The 22,716-nt window shown below is 41.8% G+C and overlaps 2 protein-coding genes across 3 annotated transcripts in view; one reads left to right on the top strand and one right to left on the bottom strand.

The window, feature by feature from the left end:
• Window positions 1-10,945: 10,945 nt before the first annotated feature.
• On the top strand, window positions 10,946-17,683 carry PDCD5 (programmed cell death 5). Its single transcript, NM_001046024.1, has 6 exons — window positions 10,946-11,050; window positions 11,985-12,022; window positions 14,351-14,412; window positions 16,123-16,214; window positions 17,122-17,193; window positions 17,492-17,683. Exons 1-6 carry the CDS (start codon window positions 10,985-10,987, stop codon window positions 17,537-17,539), a joined length of 378 nt encoding a protein of 125 aa, NP_001039489.1. The 5' UTR covers window positions 10,946-10,984; the 3' UTR covers window positions 17,540-17,683.
• Window positions 17,684-20,235: 2,552 nt separating this feature from the next.
• The window catches only part of ANKRD27 (ankyrin repeat domain 27), a 60,522-nt gene continuing 58,041 nt past the window's right edge, over window positions 20,236-22,716 (bottom strand). Inside the window, exon 29 of one of the 2 annotated variants that reach the window (XM_005219042.5) lies at window positions 20,236-21,571. In XM_005219042.5, the coding sequence (XP_005219099.1) occupies window positions 21,341-21,571 (231 nt within the window). In that variant the 3' untranslated portion in view covers window positions 20,236-21,340. 2 annotated transcript variants of the gene reach the window in all.

The following is a 22,716-nucleotide window of genomic DNA, read 5'->3' on the forward strand; positions in this document are numbered from 1 at the left end:
TTCCTGGGTCGGGAAGAGCCGCTGGAGAAGGGAAAGGCTACTCACTCCAGTATTCTTGGGCCTCCCTTGCGGCTCAGCTGGTAAAGAACCTGCCTGCAATGTGGGAGACCTGGGTTCGATCCCTGGGTTGGGAAGATCCGCTGGAGAAGGGAAAGGCTACCCACTCCAGTAGTGTGGCCAGGAGAATTCCATGGACTGTATAGTCCATGGTGTTGCAAAGAGTTGGACGTGACTTTCACTTTGTTCCTTTATTTTCAAGACCCTACAAAAATGGTAGTAAAGGACTAAAATGGGAATAAATCACCAGGAAGTTGTCCATCAGTAGAAGAAAGCTGTAAAAAAAATTGTGAGACTGTGTCAAGCTGATATAGTAGTAACAACAGATGACTCACCACAAGGAGGTTGCTGGTCTTCCCAACAGAATTCCAGAGAGGCAGAAGACAGAGGACACAAGACTGGGCCAAAAACACAGAGGTTATTCAAAAGGCTCTGTCTTAAACAGTCCAGTCCTTACCTCTACCCTTGATCAGAATGCACAATCAACTCTGCAAGTGAAACATCTGACAGTTCTTACAGCAAGAAATTTAATAACAAAGAAGAAGTAACGGGAGGAGGAGGAGGAAGAAAAAGAAAGAAGGAAGGAGAAGAAGGAAGGGAGGAAAAGACAGAAAGAGAGACAGATATGTGTATTAATTTGCTAAGGGCTGCCATAAGAAAGTACCACAAGCAAGAAGGGAAAAAACCTCCAGAGGAAAGAGAACTAACTCAGGAAACAGAAGCGAGTTTAAATTTTTTTCTAATTATTATCATAACTATACTCAGGAAGTTTTGCATTCAAAATCTAGAACAAGCTACTAAGTAAATGGCACAATCAGAGAACAAGAAAGCGCTCTTAGGACTTTCCCTGGTGGTCCAGTGGTTAAGAATCCAACTTGCAAAAAAAAAAAAAAAGAATCCACCTTGCAATGCAGGGGCCCGAGGTTCAATGCCTCGGAGTAACTGAGCCCATGCGCCACAACTACTGAGCCTCTGCGCCACAGCTAGAGAAGCCCGTGCACTGCAACAAAGACCAAGTGTGGCCAAAATATTTAAACAGGTGGGAGGGAGACTGGTATAAAGTGGAAATATGATGCTGAGGTAAATTGAATAGAAGGTTCAGAAGATAAAACAGAAAAAATCTTCCAGAAAGCAGAGCTATAAGATCGTGAGGTGGAAGACATGAAAAAGACACGGAAGCTGTATTGGGGAAGTCCAGTTTTATAAGCAATCTAGACAGACAAAGATAGCAATCAGAAGAGAAACATTATCAAATGAACAATACAATAAAAGCTCCCAAAGTTAAAGTTACAAGTTTTCAGACAGAAAGAATCTATGAAGCAAATAGTATAAGGACTTTTAAAAGTATATCCACTATTCTGGCCTGGGGACTCTCCAGGCAAGAATATTGGAATGAGTTGTCATGCCCTTCTCCAGAGGATCTTCTCAACCCAGGGACCAAACCCAGGTCTCTCACACTCCAGGTGGATTCTTTACCAAAGGCACTCCCAATTTCCCTGAGCCACCAGGGAAGCCCTTTACTTTATATATATATATATATATATATATATATATATATATATATATATATATATTTGGCTGCATCAGCTCTTAGTTGCTCTCAGGCTTCTCTACTTGTAGCATACTGAGAGAGTTATTTCCTAGGCAGGTTGATAGGGAGTCTAGGGGTCCCCAAGGAGAGAAGGGTCTGGAATTCTCAAGGAGGAAGAAAGGACAAACTTTTTTCTTTTCCACATTCCTTAGGATTATATAACAATAATGTATCCTGCCTAAGGACAGTCTTTGGATTCGACCTTCTGTTATCTTAAAATGTTAATTATGGGAGTAGACCTGGTCTTTACAAGGATGTATCTTGCCTGAGGACAGTGTTATCTTAAAATGTAAATTATGGGAGTGGGTCTGATGAGGTCTTTACAACCTCCAGACATTCTTTGGATTATATAACCTCATTGTTAACACTAGCAAGGGGGTACTCTTTCTGCCCCTTCTGGTGCCTATGTCAGAAGCTTTCTCTATCTCCTTTATACATTAATAAAACTTTATTTCACAAAAGCTCTGAGTGATCAAGCCTCATCTCTGGCCCCGGATTGAATTCTTCTCCTCCGGGGGCCAAGAATCCTGGTGTATTCGCGTGATTCAACAACAACCTTTCAATACGGGCTGGCAGCATGTAGGATCTTAGTTCCCCAACCAGGGATCAAATTGGCATCCTTTGCATCGGAAGGCAGATTCTTAACCCCTAGACCACCAGGGAAGTCCCCCACAAAGACTTTTTAAAGACCCACATGTTTGCAAAATTTTAGAACATTGGGCAAAAAAGAAAAATATTCTAAAAGCTTCCAGAAGGAAAAAAATATATGAAGGAACAAAATTAAGATTTTATTATCACCAACACCAAATGTGAGAAAACAGATGAGACCCATCAATACCTTCAAAGAGACTGAGTAATAAATACAATTGAATCATGGACGGACAAGAAAACAAGCAATTGTGGTGAAGTTTATTTGAACAATTAGCAACAACAGTGGGTTGTACATCAATTAGATAATGCCATTTTATCTACATTAATTTACTGAGTGTAATAATTGTAGGTGTGCATGAGAATGTGTTTTTCATAGGCTACATATACTTAGGGGTGAAGTGACACGCTACCTGAAAGTTACATTCAAATGGTTTAGAAAAACTGTGTCTGTGTATGCACATTTGTGTGTGTGTGTGTGTGTGTGTGTGTGTGTGTGTATGCATGCACAGCACATGTGTATAGACAGATACAGCAAACGTGGCAAAATCTTAATGATTAGTGGAGCTATGTGAAGGACATACAAGTGTTCTTTCTACCATTCCTTCCATTTTTTTTTAATATTTATTGTTTTCCAAAATGCAAAGTTAAGGAATTTCAAAAATACAACGAATACATAACAAAGTTATAAAAGAAAATGGCACATACACACAATGGAATATTACTCGGCCATTAAAAAGAATACATTTGAATCAGTTCTAATGAGGTGGATGAAACTGGAGCCTATCATACAGAGTGAAAATGGCAAATAATTTAAATTTTTTTAATTTAAAATAATTCAGACAGAAAACTCTTTTGTCTATAAGTTTATAATCAACCAAGCAATTAAAGTATAAGATAAATATTCAGACATGCAAGGACATAGAAATCTTACCTACTAGCTTTTTTTCTTAGAAATTTACTTGAAAATGTGGAACACCAGGGAAATCCTAAATTCTATTTATTTATGGCTATGCTGGACTCTCGTTGCTGCAGTCAGGGTTTCTCTAGTTGAGGTCAGTGGGGGCTTTCTCTAGTTGAGGCAAGATGAGGGAACGTCCCTGGTGGTCTAGTGGTTGACAATGTACCTACCAGTGTAGGGGACAGGTTCAATGCCTAGTCTGGGAAGATTCCACATGCTGAAGGGCAGCTAAGCCCATGTGCCACAACTAGTGAAGCCTGTGCACCCCAGAACCCAGGGTCTACAACAAGAGAAGCCACGGAAATGAGAAGCTTGTGCATCGCAACCAGGGAGCAGCCCCCACTTACCTCAACTAGAGAAAGCCTGAGTGCAGCAATGAGAACCCAGCATGAAAGTGAAAGTGAAGTCGCTCAGTCGTGTCTGACTCTTTGTGACCCCTTGGACTGTAGCCTACCAGGCTCCTCTGTCCATGGAATTTTCCAGGCAACAGTACTGGAGTGGATTGCCATTTCCTTCTCCTGCGGATCTTCCCGACCCAGGGATTGAACCCAGGTCTCCCACATTGTAGACAGATGCTTTACTGTCTGAGCCACCAGGGTAGCCATAAATAAATAAATCGAATTTAGGCTTTCCCTGGTGGTCCAGTGGTTAAGAATCTGCCTGCCAGTGCAGGACCCAGTATAGCCATAAACAAATAAACAACTAGAATGTAGGACTTCTCTGGTGGTCCAGTTAAGAATCTGCCTGCCAATGCAGGGAACACTGGGTCAATCACTGTTCGGAGAGGATTTCACATGCCACAACTACTGAGCCCAGGGACTGCAACTACTGAGGCCCATGTGCCCTAAAGCCAGAGCTCTACAACAAGAAAAGCCACTGCAATGACAAGCCCATACATTACAACAAAGAGTAGCCCCCACGTGCTGCAATGAGACAGTCTGCCTGCAACAGTGAAGACCCAAGGCAGCCAAAAATAAATAAAAATTTTAAATGGAATTAAAAAAAAAAAAAAACTGGATGAGGGCTAGAAAACAGAGAATCCAAGAAATAAATCCAGAAGGACAGGGACGCAGCAAGCATAGAGAGAAACCTGCCCAAATTAAAGAGGGGGGAGGAAGGCCTTTATAAGACAGGTATCTGATGATAAGAGTGGAGTCCGTCAGAACACACGACATGATGGAGAGTTGAAAAGAAATGTTCGATTTTCTTTGATAAAGAAAAACAAAGGCACTCCCCATTTCACTGCAGCATTATACACAATAGCATTATACACAATAGCTGTGACATGGAAACAAGCTGAGTGGCCATGAGTGGATGAATGAATAAAGAAAATGAGGCATATATAAACAACACAATATCATTCAGTCATAAAAAAGAAGGAAATCCTGCTATTTGCAACAACATGGATGAACCTAGAGGGTACCATGCTACATGAAGTGTCAGATGGAGAAAGACAAACACCGTATGATTTCACTTGTATGTGGAATCTGAAACAGTGAACTGAAAAGCAGTCACGGATAATATCAAAACAAAGTCATAGATGCAGAGAGCAAACAAGTGGTTGCTCGAGAAGAGGAGGGGTTAGAAGGAGCAATGAAATATGTGAGGGAGATCAAGAGGCACAAACTTCCAGTTACAAAATAAATGAGTCACAGGATGACGTGTACAGCATGGAGAATATAGTCAATAATTATGTCATATCTATGTTTGGGGATCAGGAAATGGCCACCCACTCCAGTATTCTAGACTAGAAAATTCAATGGGCAGAGGAGTCTTGCACGCTCCAGTCAATGGGTGAAAGAGTCAGACACAGCTGAGCACACACATCCATGTATGGTGACAGACAGTATCTAAACTTGTTGTTGTGATCATTTTGTAATGCATAGAAATACTGATTTACTGTGTTGTACACCAGGAGCTAACATAGTGTTGTAGGTCAATTATACTTCAAACAAACAAACTCATAGAAAAAGAGATCAGATTTGTGGCTACCAGAGGCAAAGAAGGGGGTTTAAGAGGGCAGGAATTGGATGAAAGTGGTCAAAAGTTACATACTTAGAAGTGCTAAGGATGTAATGTACAACATGATTCACATAATTAACATTGCCATAGATTATATATGACAGTTGTTAAGAAAGTAAATCCTAAAAGTTTTCATCACAAGGAAAAAAAACTTTTTTTTTCCTTTTTCTTTTATTTTGTACCTATGTGAGATGATGGGGCTTCCCAGGTGGCTCAGTGGAAAAGGAACCTGCCAGCAATGCAGGAGACGCTGGAAATATGGGTTCAATTACCAAGTTGGGAAGATTCCCTGGAGGAGGGCACGGCAACCGACTCCAGTATTCTTGCCTGGAGGATCCCATGGACAGAGGAGCCTGCTGGGGTACAGTCCATAGGTTGCAAAGAGTCAGACACAACTGAAGCTACTGAGCACTGAATATATGAGATGATACATATTCACTAAACTTATTGTCATAATCATTTCACAATGTATGTAAGTTAAATCATTATGCTGTACACCTTAAACTTATACAGGGCTGTAGGTCACTTATATCTCAATAAAAAGGACGGAAAAAGATTCAATTTCGCTCAGTCGTGTCCGACTCTTTGTGACCCCACGGACTGTAGCCTACCAGGCTCCTCAGTCCACGGAATTTTCCAGGCAAGAGTACTGGAGTGGGTCGCCATTTCCTTCTCCAGGGGATCTTCCCAACCCAGGGATTGAACCCAGGTCTCCCGCACTGCAGGCAGACGCTTTACTGTCTGAGCCACCGGGGAAGCCCCTCAATTATGATTACAGATTAGAATATCAATAAGATGCAGCACAGATAACAGAACCTGGGAATGTAGAAAAAAGGATGTGAACTTACTGGGAGGACAGAGATGCTGATGTCTTCTTCATCTTTAAAGCTAGGAGTCAAGAGACACTATCTATACCTGATGAAATAAGAAATACAAGTTGTAAGTGTATTGCTTAAAGATAGAACAATCAATAACTTTGGAACTAAAAATAGTAATATGTGTATTAAGAAACTAAGGGAGAGAAACAAGGGTTGTGCAGTGTGTTAAATCCTTAGCCGTCATGGATGTTATGCTTAGACATTTCCTAAGTCATTTCCTAAGACATTAGGAAAATGTCTAAATTATATAAATGAAGACATAACAGCATAGGTATATTATTTAAATATATATCCTCTTAACTTATTTCATGATTCTGCATTTGCCTTCTCCCCATGCCCATAGTTCATGGTCCAGCCTCAATGGTATCCCTGCAGTTCCTTAAACATTGCAGGCTTCAACTTCAAGGTCCTTGCATTTCTGTCCCTTCTCCCTGGATTCTCTTCCATATGATATCTTTGTGACTCTCTGTCTCTCTTCCTTCAGGTCCTTATTCAAAAGTCACCATCTCAATGAACACTTCTCTGACACCACTCCTGTCCTCACTACCTGATGTTTTTAATCTCAATACACAGTTAATAAAAGAATAAATGAAAGAATATCTACAGAGTCAGCTAGGTTTACCTTTGGGGAACTAAAAATGTGTTGGGTAGGAGTGCATCAGGAATAGCTAGCTTTCCTCATAAATAAGTGACTTTCTAAAACCATATTATTTTGACCATGGTTTTACAAAATAGGAAACCATTTTAAGACATTGTGAAAGGGAAAAAATAACACTATTAATATGTATAACTATAATATGTAAATAAGACTATGTGTATATATATATATATAGTTTTATATATGTGTATATGTATTCACAAGTAAATTAATTGCTTAATGTTTTCATTATTAAATAAGAAAGAATAAAAATGAACATATAGAATGTTCATCTGAAGGAACTGAAAAGAAAATAACAGTGGAAATATGAAAATTAGGTAGAAATTGACAAAAATAGATTTAAAAAGTAATCAATACTGATAAATTTTGAGTTCCTTGGGGGAAAAAAACAGCAAAATACTAAAATGACTAGAAAGTATATTCAAGAAAAGGGAGGGAAGAAGGGAGAAACATTATTCACTCTCAAAAAGGAAGAAAATTCTGACACAGGGTACAGCATGGATGAACCCTGAACACATGCCAAGTGAAAGAAGCTAGTCACAAAAGGACAAATAGTACGATTCCATTTCATGAGGTACCTGTTGATAGGGCCCAAATAGGGTCTCATTGATAAGATGGCTCGTTATGTCGACCTCACAAATAAGGAATAAATCACAGTGATCTGTGAGACTGACCAAATTGCCCAAATAGCATCCTGTTATTTCACTGGGGCCTATCTTCCCAAAGCTTCAAGACCACCAGATTACAGACCTCCTGCTACTTGACCATCCCTTCAGAGAATTTTTTCATTGGTTGGGTATAAGAAGGACTCCATCAGAAAGGAAGAATACTGGTCCTCCTTAAGAGCCACTCGCCCTCTCTTTTCCCTCTAATAAATTTCCTTTTCTTGCGTGACTGCCCTGCTTGCTCTCTTTTTCTCTGCACTCGCCTTACACCTATCATAGGCAAATTTGTAGAATCAGAAGGTAAAATGGTTCAAGGTCTGGAGGAAGAGGGTATTGGGAGTTGTTATTTATAGGGCATTGGGAGTTGTTGTTTATAGGGCATAGTTTCAGTTTTGGAGAAGGCAATGGCACCCCACTCCAGTACTCTTGCCTGGAAAATCCCATGGATGGAGGAGCCTGGTAGGCTGTAGTCCATGGGGTCGCTAAGAGTCGGACAGGACTGATCGACTTCACTTTCACTTTTCACTTTCATGCATTGGAGAAGGAAATGGCAACCCACTCCAGTGTTCTTGCCTGGAGAATCCCAGGGATGGGGGAGCCTGGTGGGCTTCCGTCTATGGAGTCGCACAGAGTCGGACATGACTGAAGCGACTTAGCAGCAGCAGCAGCAGCAGTTTCAGTTTTACAAAATGAAAAGCATAGTAGAGATCGTACAAGGTGAATGTATTTAACACTACTGAACTGTACACTTAAAGTTGGTTAAAATGGTAAATGACGTATTATATTTTGCTACAACCAAGAAAACAAGCATGTCACAGGGTTAGGGAGCTAACATTCCCCCCAGCAGGAACCAATGTCTCCAGGCCCGAAGTGCACAATCTTACTGCCAGGGAATTCATCCCAGGACAGCCCTGAGTGTTCGTGTGTGCATGTTTGTGTGTGAGCATGTGTGTGTGTGTGTGTGTGTTGGGAGTGTCCCCACAGTTCACACCACATTTCATAGCTCCTGTGCCAACCTCTGAGGAAAGAAAGTGAAAGTGAAAGCCACTCAGTCGTGTCTGACTTTTTGCGACCCCATGGACCATACAGTCCATGGAATTCTCCAGGCCAGAATACTGGAGTGGGTAGCCTTCCCCTTTTCCAGGGGATCTTCCCAACCCAGGGATTGGACCCAGGTCTCCCACACTGCAGGGGGATTCTTTACCAGCTGAGCCACAGGGGAAGCCCAAGAATACTGGAGTGGGTAGCCTATCCCTTCTCCAGTGGATCTTCCCGACCCAGGAATCAAACCGGGGTTCCCTGCATTGCAGGCGGATTCTTTACCAACTGAGCTAACAGGGAAGCCAGACTCGTCTGATTCCCAACTTCAGCCTCCCAAGTTTGTTTTAACTTGGCTTCTCCATGCAGGATGACCAGCGAGTCTCTGTTTGCTCCAGTCCCACCCTCAATCCATTTTCAGTGTACAATTTAACATTTCTTAACAAATTTAAGCGGAGAAGGCAATGGCACCCCACTCCAGTATTCTTGCCTGGAAAATCCCATGGGCGGAGGAGCCTGGTAGGCTGCAGTCCATGGGGTTGTGAAGAGTCGGACACGACTGAGCAACTTCACTTTCACTTTTCACTTTCATGCATTGGAGAAGGAAATGGCAACCCACTCCAGTGTTCTTGCCTGGAGAATCCCAGGGACGGGGGAGCCTGATGAGCTGCCATCTATGGGGTCGCACAGAGTGGGACACAACTGAATCGACTTAGCAACAGCAGCAACAAATTTAAGAATTATGGGCCTTCATCGGGTTTCAGTGATTAAGACTATGGCTTCTACTGCAAGGGGCACGGGTTCCATCCCTAGTTGGTGAACTAAATTCCCTTGTGGATCTAGACTACTAGCTTAATGTTTTCTAGAAGATGAGTTCATCCAACCCAAGGGATGGACAAAATTCTGGTGATGGCTAAGGAAAACAAAATTGTGCAACCATCACTGCCGTCCAGTTTCAGCACATTTTCCATCATTCCACTTAGTCTAAGCACCCGGATCCTTATCCACCAAAGGGGATAACAGGAGCCTAGCACATTATAGGCTTAACAAATTTTACCTACAGTTATAGTTGTGGAAAATTCTGAAAGAGATGGAAATACCAGACCACCTGATCTGCCTCTTGAGAAACCTGTATGCAGGTCAGGAAGCAACACTCAGAACTGGACATGGAACAACAGACTGGTTCCAAATAGGAAAAGGAGTATGTCAAGGCTGTATATTGTCACCCTGCTTATTTAACTTATATGCAGAGTACATCATGAGAAACGCTGGAAGAAGCAGAAGCTGGAATCAAGATTGCCGGGAGAAATATCAATAACCTCAGATATGCATATGACACCACCCTTATGGCAGAAAGTGAAGAGGACTAAAAAGCCTCTTGATGAAAGTATAAGAGGAGAGTGAAAAAGTTGGCTTAAAGCTCAACATTCAGAAAACTAAGATCATGGCATCTAGTCCCATCACTTCATAGCAAATAGATGGGGAAACAGTGGAAACAGTGTCCAACTTTATTTTTTGGGACTCCAAAATCACTGCATATGGTGATTGCAGCCATGAAATTAAAAGATGCTTACTCCTTGGAAGGAAAGTTATGACCAACCTAGATAGTATATTGAAAAGCAGAGATATTACTTTGCCAACTAAGGTCCGTCTGGTCAAGACTATGGTTTTTCCAGTGGTCATGTATGGATGTGAGAGTTGGACTGTGAAGAAAGCTGAGCGCCAAAGAATTGATGCTTTTGAACTGTGGTGTTGGAGAAGACTCTTGAGTGTCCCTTGGACTGCAAGGACATCCAGCCAGTCCATCCTAAAGGAGATCAGTCCTGGGTGTTCATTGGAAGGACTGATACTGAAGCTGAAACTCCAGTACTTTGGCCACTTCATACGAAGAGTTGACTCATTGGAAAAGACTCTGATGCTGGGAGGGATTGGGGGCAGGAGGAGAAGGGGACGACAGAGGATGAGATGGCTGGATGGCATCACCGACTCGATGGACATGAGTTTGAGTGAACTCAGGGAGCTGGTGATGGACAGGAGGCCTGGCATGCTGCGATTTATGGGGTCGCAAAGAGTCAGACACGACTGAGCGACTGAACTGAACTGATTGATAGTTGTTGATGGTAGCCTGTTTCTGGGTTATTATCTTTTCCCACACACAGCCGGATCTTAACCCTGCCGGCGTCCACGCCCGCTGAGCACACGCTTGCAGCTGGGAGCAAGAACCGAGCTCGGGAAGGCTCGGCGCAGCAGTTCTGCCCTACCTCCCACCGCCTGCAATCGCGGATTCCGGCTTCTCCCCAGTCCCTGGCTGGGGCGGGCTGCGCGGCTCTAGGCTTGATTGGTGATGCCTGGGCGCTGCGGGCGCCTGCGCAGTGCGGAGGGCGGTGCGCGCGCAGAGGGACTGCCGGCGTTCCCTCGGAGAGAGTCGGAGCGTGTTTGCTGCTGCTCGCCCGGGCCGGCCGCAGCATGGCGGAGCAGGAGCTCGAGGCGCTGAGGAAGCAGAGGCTGGCCGAGCTGCAGGCGAAGCACGGGGTGAGCGAGCCCAACACCCGCCCAGCCTGTCCGCTGCTGGGCGCCGCCCTCACCCGAGATAGAGGGCGCGGCCCCCCAGCGGAGGCTCCAGGCGTCTCTGCCCCGGGGCCAGGACCCCGCCTCCGCCCGCGGCGGCCTTCTGGTAGCCTCCGAGCCGTCTCGGCCCCTCTGCCCGTCGCGTGGGGGCTCGGGCGGCCACCGAACCACGTTGCTGCCCCGGGCTGGTCGGGCGCGGGCCGTCTCTCACCCGCCCGGCCGTCTTGCGTCCCGAGCGGAATGCTCAGCTTCTCCGGTCTCTCGGTGCCCTTAGCTAATGGACCTAGCCTACTTGACTAGTGTTCCAGCCGAATGTTGTTTAGAATACAGTTGGTTCGACCCGAGGGGTCGACAGACATCTTCTGGGGGGTCTTCCTTGTGCCAGGTGCAGAGGGTACAGCGGGGAACATCGCCCGACGGAGTTGACAGTCCTGAGAGCCAGGCACTGAACACTAACCCCGGAGATGAAACGCCCAACTAATGACTCTGCTGTGCGGAAACCCGGAGTGAAGTGTTAGGGATGCAGCGGGATAGCCTGGAAGGGAACGTTGTTTGATCATCAACGTCCCCAATACCGAAGCACATTTTCTTTTCCAGAAATTATTCTTTACACGTTAAATACGGTTTCGTAAGAGGGGCTCTTCTCCTTAGTATCTGTTTGTATTCTAAAACATTCTGTTAGATTGAGACTTTAGAAGTTCATCAAAACAATTGTAGTAAGTGGAAACTTATCTTTTTACTTCTGTGAGGCCCAGCTTTTAATTATTTTGTAAACCCATCTCTACCACTGCAGGAGCCTGTTAGGTACCAGAAACAAAATAAAATAACGAAATAAAATAGTTCCTTCCCTCCCCCACCACCCGTGAAATTTCTAAAAGATAAAATTGTTTTTTTTCAGGATCCTGGCGATGCAGCACAACAGGAAGCAAAGCACAGGTACCGGCTGGAACTCTGAATGTAGAGGGGCCCTCCCTTTTTTTTAATTAAGAAATAATTGATTTAACATTAGTTTCCGTGTACAGCATGCTGATTCCATGTTTGTTTATATTATGAAGTGACCACCACAGTAAGTCTGGTTAACATCCATCACCACACATAATTACACATTTTTTTTCCCTTGTGATAAGAACTTTTGAGATTTAACTCTCAGCAACTTTCAATACTATTAACTATATACAATTCAATACTAAGTATAGTCACCACTATCCATGACATATTACATCCCCATGGCTTATTTATAACTAGAAGTTTGTACTTTAGACACCTTCACCGGCTTTGCCCACCTCTTGCTCTGTTCTCTATGTCTGTGGGAACTCTGAACTCTTTGAAGGGTGGTTTCACCTTTTTTCTTTTTTTACTTTAGTTTTATTCACAGATGTGTGAATCTTAAAGTTCTTCCTGGCATAGGGATTTTTCCAGACCCATGCCTATTAGTTTGTCAATTAAGTATGTATGGAACCCTGCAGTACTTACTACTTCATGTTGCAATTACTGATTGATGTTTCTCTGCTAAACTGTGATTACCTTAAAATAAGCATCCTAATAGGACTACCTCATAGGGGTGTTGTGAGGATTGCAGGGGAACCAAGGGTGCAGAACCCGCCCCAGGATTCTTGCCTGAAGAATCCCATAGACAGAGTTGCCTGGCAAGCTACAGTCCATAGGGTCCCAAAGAGTCAGAGGCGACTGAAGTGACTGAGCACCTAAACACAAGAAATAGTAACTGTTTTTCCTGTCCTCAGTGTTAGTTCATCTCAGCACATGGCAGAGCACCTCACACGTGACAGGTTTGTTAGTTAGCCCATCACGCTACCTTTTTTCCTAACTCTTATGAAAAACACAAAAGGTAAAATTAACCTTCTTAACTACTTCTGAGTGTATCATTCAGTCGTATTAACCATATTCTCATTGTTTTGCAGCACATTTCTAGAACTTTTTCATCTTACAAAACTGGAAGTATACCTATTAAACAACTCCCTATCCCTCCCTGCCCCCGGGCTACCTTTTATTTTTCACCTGGCACAGCACACACACAGCATGTGGGATTATAGTTCCCCAACCAGGGGTGGAACTCATGCCTCCTGCATAGTAAGTGCAGAGTCTTAACCACTGGACTGCCAGGGAAGTCCCCCATGCTACCCTTTAATTCATTCGTTCATCCATCAGATACTTACTGAGCACCTGCTCTGGGTCAGGCATTGTGCTGTGTCTACAGAAATAGGCAAGATGGAGAAGGTTCCTTCCCTTCTGTATGTAGCTCACATTAGAGGGAAAGACACATTGGTAAGCACCTGGGATAGTGCTAAGAAGGAAATAAATCTACTACGTGAACTTCACTGATTCTGAAGATGGGAATTTTTTTTCACGTTTTAACATATCTGTAATTCAGATGTGTTGCATAATTGATTGCTCTTCTTCTGGATTCTTCCAAAGAGGATTTACCTTTACTTCTGCCATCACTAGGGTCATTTCTAACCTTAGACCTCTTAAAATTCTCTGCTTGATGTTCTTTCCCTGCCTCCACCCTGCCTCCAGAAGGAATTCAGACAGCAAACCTACAAGGCTAAAGCTTAAAGTCAAGAGACACTTTTTTCTTTCTCCACTCAGGGCTGAAACTGATGAATGCATACTTTCCTTTCTGCATAGTGGTTTATTTCTTGTTTCCCTTGTACAGCGGATTCAGCCTTCTAATTCAGCCAAAGAATCTCTGCTTTTTTCTGTGTTAAGTTCATATTAAATTTCTTGAAGGGCTTCATTTGAAAAACAGTTTGTGCTTTAAAAAAATTTGAAATCACTGTCCTGTGAATATGAAATAGTTCCTGCCTGGATAGGTGGGAAGATGCAAGGGTAGAAACGGGTGTAATTGTAACTCCCCTCCCAACCCCAAACTAGAACTGAGAATCTTAAAACGTGGAATCTGGTCATACCTTGGCCACAGTTACCTGTGTCTTCTTAACATGGTCTCCATGAACCTCAGCCTCTTTATCTCTAAGAAAATTACACAGATTAATCATTCGTCTCTGTATTTGCCTGAAATCTCACTACAAATTTCTAGCCCTTCTCACACACTGGGTACTTAATAAGTATTTATAATGGTGGTTGAACTGAAACTCCCTTCTGAATTGGGAAACTGAAGTTTTACCTTTCAAACTCACAAAATATAAAACTGGCTCTTGAATAAGAATGGACTTGTTAAATTTTTCTGTGTTCAGTAGGAATGCTGGCAGCTTAGTTCTAATTTTGCTTGACCTGTTTTTCTTGTAGGGAAGCAGAAATGAGAAACAGTATCTTAGCCCAAGTTCTGGATCAGTCAGCCCGGGCCCGGTGTAAGCATCTTCGGTTTTCTTTATAAAACTGGTTTGAGTTATTTGAATAGGGAGATGTATATGAAATATTGCTATCTCTAGATTAAATTCTTGTTTAACCTAGAAGCATGTGAGATACAGATTATTTATAAGAAGTGTTAGGTTTATAAACCTAAAGAAACATACTTAAGTTGTTATTAAAAGTTCCAGCTCCATTCTCTCCTGCTATTGAAATGATTTCCAAGTGCGTGTAGTGAGCCCTCCGTTGTTATAGAGTCAGAACCCACAGGTACAGAAGGCCGATTGTAGTATACCATTTTATATGAGGGACCTGAGCATCTTCAGATTTTGGCATCTGCAGGGAATCCTAGAACCAGTCCTTTCAGATACCAAGGGATGACTGTATTAGATAAAATTTATTGGCAATAACTCTTCAGGCAAGTCAGTCACAAAATTCTGCTAGCAGTTGACCTGGGTGATGGGGGCTTTGGTTTATTGTCCAGGCAGATCTTGGAGATATTTTGGCTTTGGTTGCAGACCACCACAGTAAGCAAGTCATACAAATATTTTGGCTTTCCAGTGCATATAAAAGTTTTATAGTCTGTTAAGTGCAATAGTATTATGTCTTAAAAAAACAAAAAAGTATACATACCTTAATTTAAAAATACCTTATTGCTAAAAAATGCTAATCATCATCTGAGACTTCAGCAAGTCACAATTTTTGTTTTTCAGTAACATCAAAGATCATTGATTACAGATCACCATAATATATATAAGAATTACAATAGAAATTTTGAAATGTGAAAATTACCAAAATGTAACACAAAGACATGAAGTGAGCACACACTGTCAGGAAAACAGTGCCAGCAGACTTGCTCAAAGCAGGGATGTGGGATGCCACAGACCTCCATTTGTGGAGACTGCTGTATCTGTGAAGCTCAGTAAAAGGAGGTATACCTGTATTCTCCTTTTGTGTTGTGTTTTTCATCACAAAAAATAAAACCATAAAAAAAGTTAAATGAGCCAATCAGAATGAAACATTATCTTCTGTATTATAACTTGAAGCCCAGCTTAGAAGATGCAGCCCTGGATGGATCACCATGATTGTATATGCGTAGTAATATAGAAATTCGAGAGGATGGGTTGCTTTTGAGGGCTTCCCTGGTGGCTCAAGCGGTATAGAGAATCTGCCTGCAATGCAGGAGCCACAGGAGATGCAGGTTTGATCCCTTGGTCAGGAAAATCCCCTGGAGGAGGAAATGGCAGCCTACTCCAGTGCTCTTGCCTGGAGAATCCCATGGACAGGGGAGCCTGGTGGGCTACAGTCCATGGGGTCACAAAGAGTTGGACATGACTGAAGTGACTTAGCATGCATGCAATATAGAAATTGCTCTTCGTGGAACAGTCATGGTTTTGCTTTGTTTTTAAAGCATGGAGCTTAGAGTCTGAGCCCCCAAGTTTAATCTTGGTTCACCACTCCCTCTCTGTGGTCGTGACTGAGGTTGACAAAGCTGAACTGTGGTTTACGCATTTTTAAGAGGAGTAACAGTAGCATCTGCCTTACCTACCTTGCTGGTCTCAAGACATCAAGAAGTCTGAAGTGCTTTAGAAATGTTAGTGCTTAGTCTCAAGGAATAAGTGCATTTAGTTCTGACTTCTTTTTGTGCGTGTTTGTGTGTGTGTGTGTGTATATATATATATATATATATATATTTTCTTCTTCCTTTTTAGTAAGTAACTTAGCACTTGTAAAGCCTGAGAAAACTAAAGCAGTAGAGAATTACCTTATACAGATGGCACGGTATGGACAACTAAGTGGGAAGGTAAGCTTGACCTGCCTTGAGGCAGTTTTAATCTGTTGTTACCTACTTTACCAAAATGTATCCTCAGAAGGTCAATTTCATCTCTTTCTGGTTACAGAATTCTTGTTGAAGCAGTTTTTAAAGGCGAGAATAGTGTCTACCGTAGATCCTAAAAGATAACTCTCTTTTCTAAAATCCTCTGCTGCTTTCCTTTTCTGACATTGTTCTGGAACCAGTGACTATTAGGGTCAGATAGCCTAAATTGCTTCTACAATGGAAGCAAGGTTTGTCAGCAATACTAATTAAAATTGGGAAAGTTATGCTTGTTTTGCAAATGAAGAAGTGCTGAATTTCCTGGTTATTCTGTGCATTGCCATACTGCCATGAGGGATATATTCTGGCAACCCTGATCTTCCTTCAAGATCCAGACGAGCCCCACCAGCACTGGGGAGCCCTCTGCCGCCACCATAGCCTGCAGAGATCAACCTGCTCTGAACCCTTTACACTGAGAACACGTGTGGAGGGGTGACAGAGGCTTCATCTTTTTTGAGTGACTTCTCTCCTGCTTTTAAGCTTCTCAAGGTCTCGGTGCGGAGGTGGAGTATCTCTGTCCCATTCACTTAACACAGTGGTGTAGGTGGTTGTCAGTCTGCTAGTGGTGATGAAGGGGTTCTTAAATACCTGTTAACCTTGGATTTTTTGAGGAAGCTAACTGATGGATACTTTTCCTCCCTCAAATGAAGACCAGCAGAGCAGATTTTAAGTGAAACTTAAACCAAGAGTTATAGCCAGTGGTTTCAGCCAGCTGTCCCATTCTCCTTCCTTCTTGACCTCTACCTCCACATCCTGGAAGGATTCAAATGATTCAGTCGGCTAAGGTCAATTCTTTGTCTTAAAAAAGCACTGTTTTTCTCTTTGATTATCCTAGGTATCAGAACAAGGTTTAATAGAAATCCTCGAAAAAGTAAGCCAACAAACAGAAAAGAAAACAACAGTTAAAGTAAGTTTCCCCCAAAGCACACAACAAAAGAAAGATTGATATTTTAAATACGTGTTACATCTGCATGTAGTGTGTCAAACATTTTAGCCCATAGACATTTTTGTTTTACAACAGTGGGAAGTTTGGGGAGAACGTTGCATTGAGGGTCTAATTTTCAAGGCTCTTTGGTTGGTCTGAAACACTTAAGTTATATTAAACACAAACAGAAATGTCTTTCTGTAGTGGGTAGGAATTTGTTCTCTCAGAAAATCTGAGTTATGTTTTATGAAACATGATACTCGTTTAATTTTCCCCCCAGTTCAACAGAAGAAAAGTAATGGACTCTGATGAAGATGACGATTATTGAATTTGTCTAGAGACTGGAACTTAACGAAGTTCCAGTATTATCTAGGAGATAATACTTGGCAGAAGTTAAGATCTGGTGGTGTGTTTACTTTGTTTATTGTCTATATACCTTTTAAAAATAAACTTGTTATGCAAAATAGAAAAATTTGGACAAAGTTGTTTTTCTACCATAGAGAAATGAGCAGAAGATCTGCATTTAAAACTTGTCCTTCCCTATCAAAAGCTTTGAACATATGTAGCAGCATGAATATATCCTTCATACTTGTGACATTAGTGTTAAGTGGGAAAATTACCTTAGCAGAAGTAGGAGCTGCTCCAACATCTTCAGTGAGAAGAAAATAGCAGCATCTGTAACATCGTAGGTGTTAAGACTCATGGATTAAGCTGAGTCAGTTTTAGTATTTCCAAGACATAGGTTCTGAAAGCAGATAAGACCTTTTTCTTCCTGCAGATAGTCCTTACATTTAATGTAGGAAAATTCCTAACTTTGATTTCATTTATAATCTGCTTTTCAAAGCATTAACTCATCTAACAAATATTACCCGTACCACCTCTGTAACTGGAGGATACGTCCATTAGAAAAAAATTAGCAAAATAACTGAGACATACTGGTAATAATACTTAAACACTAGTAAACATGTTTTTAAGAGAAATGATTTCTAATGATTCGAGTCCAGTTGAGACAGTTCAGCAGTTCACCATTGTGGTAGAAATGTTCTGGGTCTTCAGTGATAGGGTTGCAGGTAACTTAAAGCAAGTGTCATCTTTTGTCCTTTATTCCCACCAGGTTATGAAAAACTGTGCTTGTAACTTTGAATCATAAATTTCTCTCTCAAGTGAGCTATTCAGTGTAACTTGTCTTAGTCCTGGGGGGCCCAGCTCCAGAGGAGGTGCATAACATTTAATGAGCTCAGTAGGATTAATAGCAGGAAAAGTGATGGAAAATGTGATATTTATAGTTCCAGTCTCTAGCTAGAGATATATACCCTGCTGGTATATTTCTAAATTATACTTGAGATTTTACTCTATTTCAGACTTAAAATTTAGTGAAGTGAAGTCAGTGTTAGAATACATGTCTAGTATTCCTCAGTAAGCAAATACATGAGTAGAGCTATTAAGGACATCAAAAAGAGTTCAGAGGAACAGTAAATCACCAAAGTAAAATCTGATCAAGGATTTTGAAAAAATAATCCCAGTTAACAGGTAGATTTTACATAGAAACACTGGAAGGAGACTAGACAGCTCTGAGCAAGTTTGCTATATGCTTTCTCTTACAAAATAACCACTATTATGGCAGCTGTTGAGGTGAAGGTGTTGGACTGTAAACCTCCCCTCATTCAGAGACACTGTAGAATGGAAAGTGAGGACAGAAATTCTCGATGACGTTGCAGGAGTGGAATATGTTTCCATCCGGGGGGTGGGGGCTGGTTATTCTCACCTTTCTGATTGAACTACAATACTCTGAATTCAAAACATTCTCATACAAAATAGGAATTTTGGCATTACCAATTTCTGAATTGTCAAATTTAGTTTTAATTGAGAAAGTAATTAGAAACACATGTGTTTTTTTAAATAATTGAGGTGATCACTTCAGATTGCTCACCCTGCTGATTACCAGAATAGCTCAAGAGGAAACTTCTCCCCCAGGATTGAGAGTCCCATTCATGGTATTTCTGTCTCCAGGTGAAGGGTGCATCCAGCTGGAAATAGGTGACACTGCTAGCCAGGCCTTGACCCCAGCTCTGACCGTGCAAGCAAATTAGCCCCCTTATTTCCGTAAACCTTCTCACTTGACATTCCTACCAGCTGGGGGCAGTTTAGAATTATGGAGGGTGTATGTGAATGTTTGGCTTTTTCAATATTTCTTTCTTTTTTCTTTTTAATCACAGTATGGTTGCTTTACAGTGTTGTGTTAGTTTCTGCTATACAAGAAAGTGAATCAACTGTATGTATACATACATCTCTTCCCTCGTGAGGCTCTCTCTAGGTCGTTGCAGAGCACTGAGCGGAGCTCCCTGTGCTACCGCAGCTTCCCACTAGACACGTGTATTGTACACACAGCAGTGCATATGTCAGCACTGCTCTGTCAGTTGGTGCCACCCTCTCCCCATGCCAGGTCCACGAGTCCATTCTTTTACACCTGCGTCTCTATTCCTGCCCTGCAAATAGGTTCACGGTAGGTTTTCAAAACTGTTGTACCACCCCCCAAATTAGGTGGTTTCCAATGTACGTATTTGTGTCTTGGACAGGACTGTGCTAATAAACTGCACAGTGTCAAATCTCTTAATCAGGATGCTAGAAAAGCACAGCAACTTAGGCCAATGAGGTGGTTTTGTTTAAAAGTTGGGGAGAGGAAGAAAAATAGAACAAACTTGCAAAGCAACCGTGTTTATTTGCTGTTCGGGCTACGTAGCTGTATTATATTCAGTTTGTTCTTCTGATGCTAAAAGAAATGAAAATACCTTTGTGGGGGCCCTAGGTACTGTGCTTACTGGATTAGGTCAGCAGCCCTGGATAATCTGCTCCAAATGACCCAGTTCACACATTTCAGTCAAACTTCTATCTCTAGCCGAAAAATAAAATGTATTATCTATCCAGTGGGAGAAGATGACTCCACACACCAAGCACATGTTGATAGCAGAAAGGCTGAGAAACTATCACCATAGGAGAACAAACTAAAAAAAGTACACCACGACACACTCAAGAATCATAAAGTTTACTGTTTCTTTCCCATCATTTGGCACATATCCAAGGCACATTAGAAAATTAAAAATCATAAATTACTTTATAGAAAAATAATCAGCCCCTCCCTTCTGTACATACACAAGTATTTCCAAGAACGTGCACAAAACCATTTCCCTATTACAAAGTTATTTGAAAATGTACTCAGGACAAACCCGTGTTTGCAGCTCTAGACTAATTAGTAACATAAAAAAATAAGAAATATAATCTATAGAAATTTATAAAAAGGAATAAATGGCAATAAATTCTAACATAAAGTTACTTTGACCTGGTTTGTGCTGTAAGTTTTGAATCTGAATCAAAAGACTAAGAGAAGATGTGCCAAGTCTACTCTCTTCAGTAACCATCCATCCGGTGTGACGTTTAGGGGGGCTCTTAACGGAAAGGGATGTTTCTAGAGACACTGCTACAGGTATATAAGTGCAGTGGTCAATTATCTGTACTTTGTTGGAAGAAAAAAGTATACCCAGCTTTCCCCACATACATAGTGTAGAACATGTCATATGTGTCCTTTGAACTAAAATGAGCAATCAAAATGGCATTTAGGCATCTTTGGGTTCAAGTGTTGCTTAAAAGGGACATTTTTCAGCCCTGTTTTCTTTATTCAAATGCCGTATTTTCTGCCCAGCCTCCACAGTACAGTGAAACCTAAATTGCTTTTCTTCGGCTTATCCCAGAGGGAGGAGTTCTTTTAGACTGTGGTTTGCTAGTTCATACACATCACAGAGGTTTAGCACCTTTCATTAGAAGGAGGTCAGAATCTGGTGATGAAACCTCTCACTGTAACCCAGGAACCCAAATACTTAAGAAGTGTCTTATAGATCTGGACACCACTGGAATTTTTGTCCATCCCTTTTCAAGTGTATCCATTACCTCTGAAGAGGAAAGAGCTAGTGATGACCTGTTGTATTCTTTCTGTCAGCCACAGAAAAGCTTTCAGGACCTTTCTGCTTTTCTCTCAAGCCAAACAAATTTCATTTAGTGCGAAGCTGTATTCATGCGCAGCATCTTCTTGTTGAGGACTTGCTTCTTGGCAGTAGATAATTCCTCCTTATTACTGTTAAGACTGGGAAATGCTAGCCTCTCGGGGAGTGCTCAGGTTGCCAGCAGTCTCTGGGCCCTTGGGTACCACTGTATCGTCGACCGTGTGTCTACGCAGCATTCTCCTGTTTCTGGGAGAAGTTTGCCTTGGTCCAGGCCTCTCCGGCTGATCGTTTCCTTTGTCAGCAGCCTCAGACCTGCCCTGGTCTGGCAGGTTATTGTGCTTCCGTGCGACTCTCTGTCTCCCTGGCTAAAGAAAAGATACGATTCAGACACTTCATATTTGCACTGTACCTGAAAACAACCACCAGAGTAACAGCTACCCTTGAGCACTTCTTGAGGTGTCATCAATGTGCTAAGTACTTTGCAGGCATAATTTCAACTCTTAACGCCCCTGCAGTGAAAGTGTGACCTGCGCGTACTCCACATGTCAGACACAGTGTAAACATGTTTACATGTTTTCACATTTCATCTTTGCAGCTCTAACAGATGTGTACTGCTGTCATCCCCATTGTTCGTACAGCTGAGGACATAGGATCAGCAAAGTTAAGCAATCTGCCTTAAGTCCCCCAGCTAGCAAGGGGAAAGCTAGCGCTTGAACCCAGCCATATTTCAAAGTCTGCAGGTGTTCCACCCAGAAGCAGGTCTATTAACAACGCCAGGGAAGATTAACTATGAAATCAAAATCAGTCATATTAACAAAAATCACTTTAATTTGCTAAAAGATTTAGAACTGTAGTATATTTGTTCCAGCAAGCCTATGCCAGACATACTATAAATTCTATTTCTCAAATAAGGCACGTATGATATTGATGAGCACCAATAAGAAAAGCCATGTTTCAGTAATGCCCTACTGTATAGCACAGGGAAATTTATTCAGTATCCTGTAATGAACTATAAATGGAAAAGAATCTGAAAAAGAAAATATATATATATCATATATGTATATATGAAAAACTGAATCACTTTGCTGTACACTAGAAACTAACAACAATGTAAATCAGCTATAATTAAAAAAAGAAAAGAAAACCCATGTTTTCTGAGAAGAGCCACCTAATAGCACCACAGAAAGGAAAGCAGGCTTCTTTTTATGAGTATTAAATAGTGTTGTAGGAAGATGGCCACGAACAAAACTGACTATATGAGCAACATTATACCATTCTCCCAAGGTTTTTAACTATCCATATACAGATGTGTTTTCTTCCTTACATTAGTGATTAACACGTTAGTGAATTAGCTCACACAGTAAAATCTGAGATCGTTCACCTAGTATGCATGTTACGAACTGCGGGATCTTCCCATGTGTCACAACTGTCTGCCACTTTTCCCTCACTTTCCTTTCTCAGCTCAGAAATGCATTATTAAATATAACAGTATTTAATCTTGCCACCAAAC

This window comes from Bos taurus, chromosome 18 (assembly GCF_002263795.3).
Source record: "Bos taurus isolate L1 Dominette 01449 registration number 42190680 breed Hereford chromosome 18, ARS-UCD2.0, whole genome shotgun sequence".
Lineage (NCBI taxonomy): Eukaryota > Metazoa > Chordata > Mammalia > Artiodactyla > Bovidae > Bos > Bos taurus.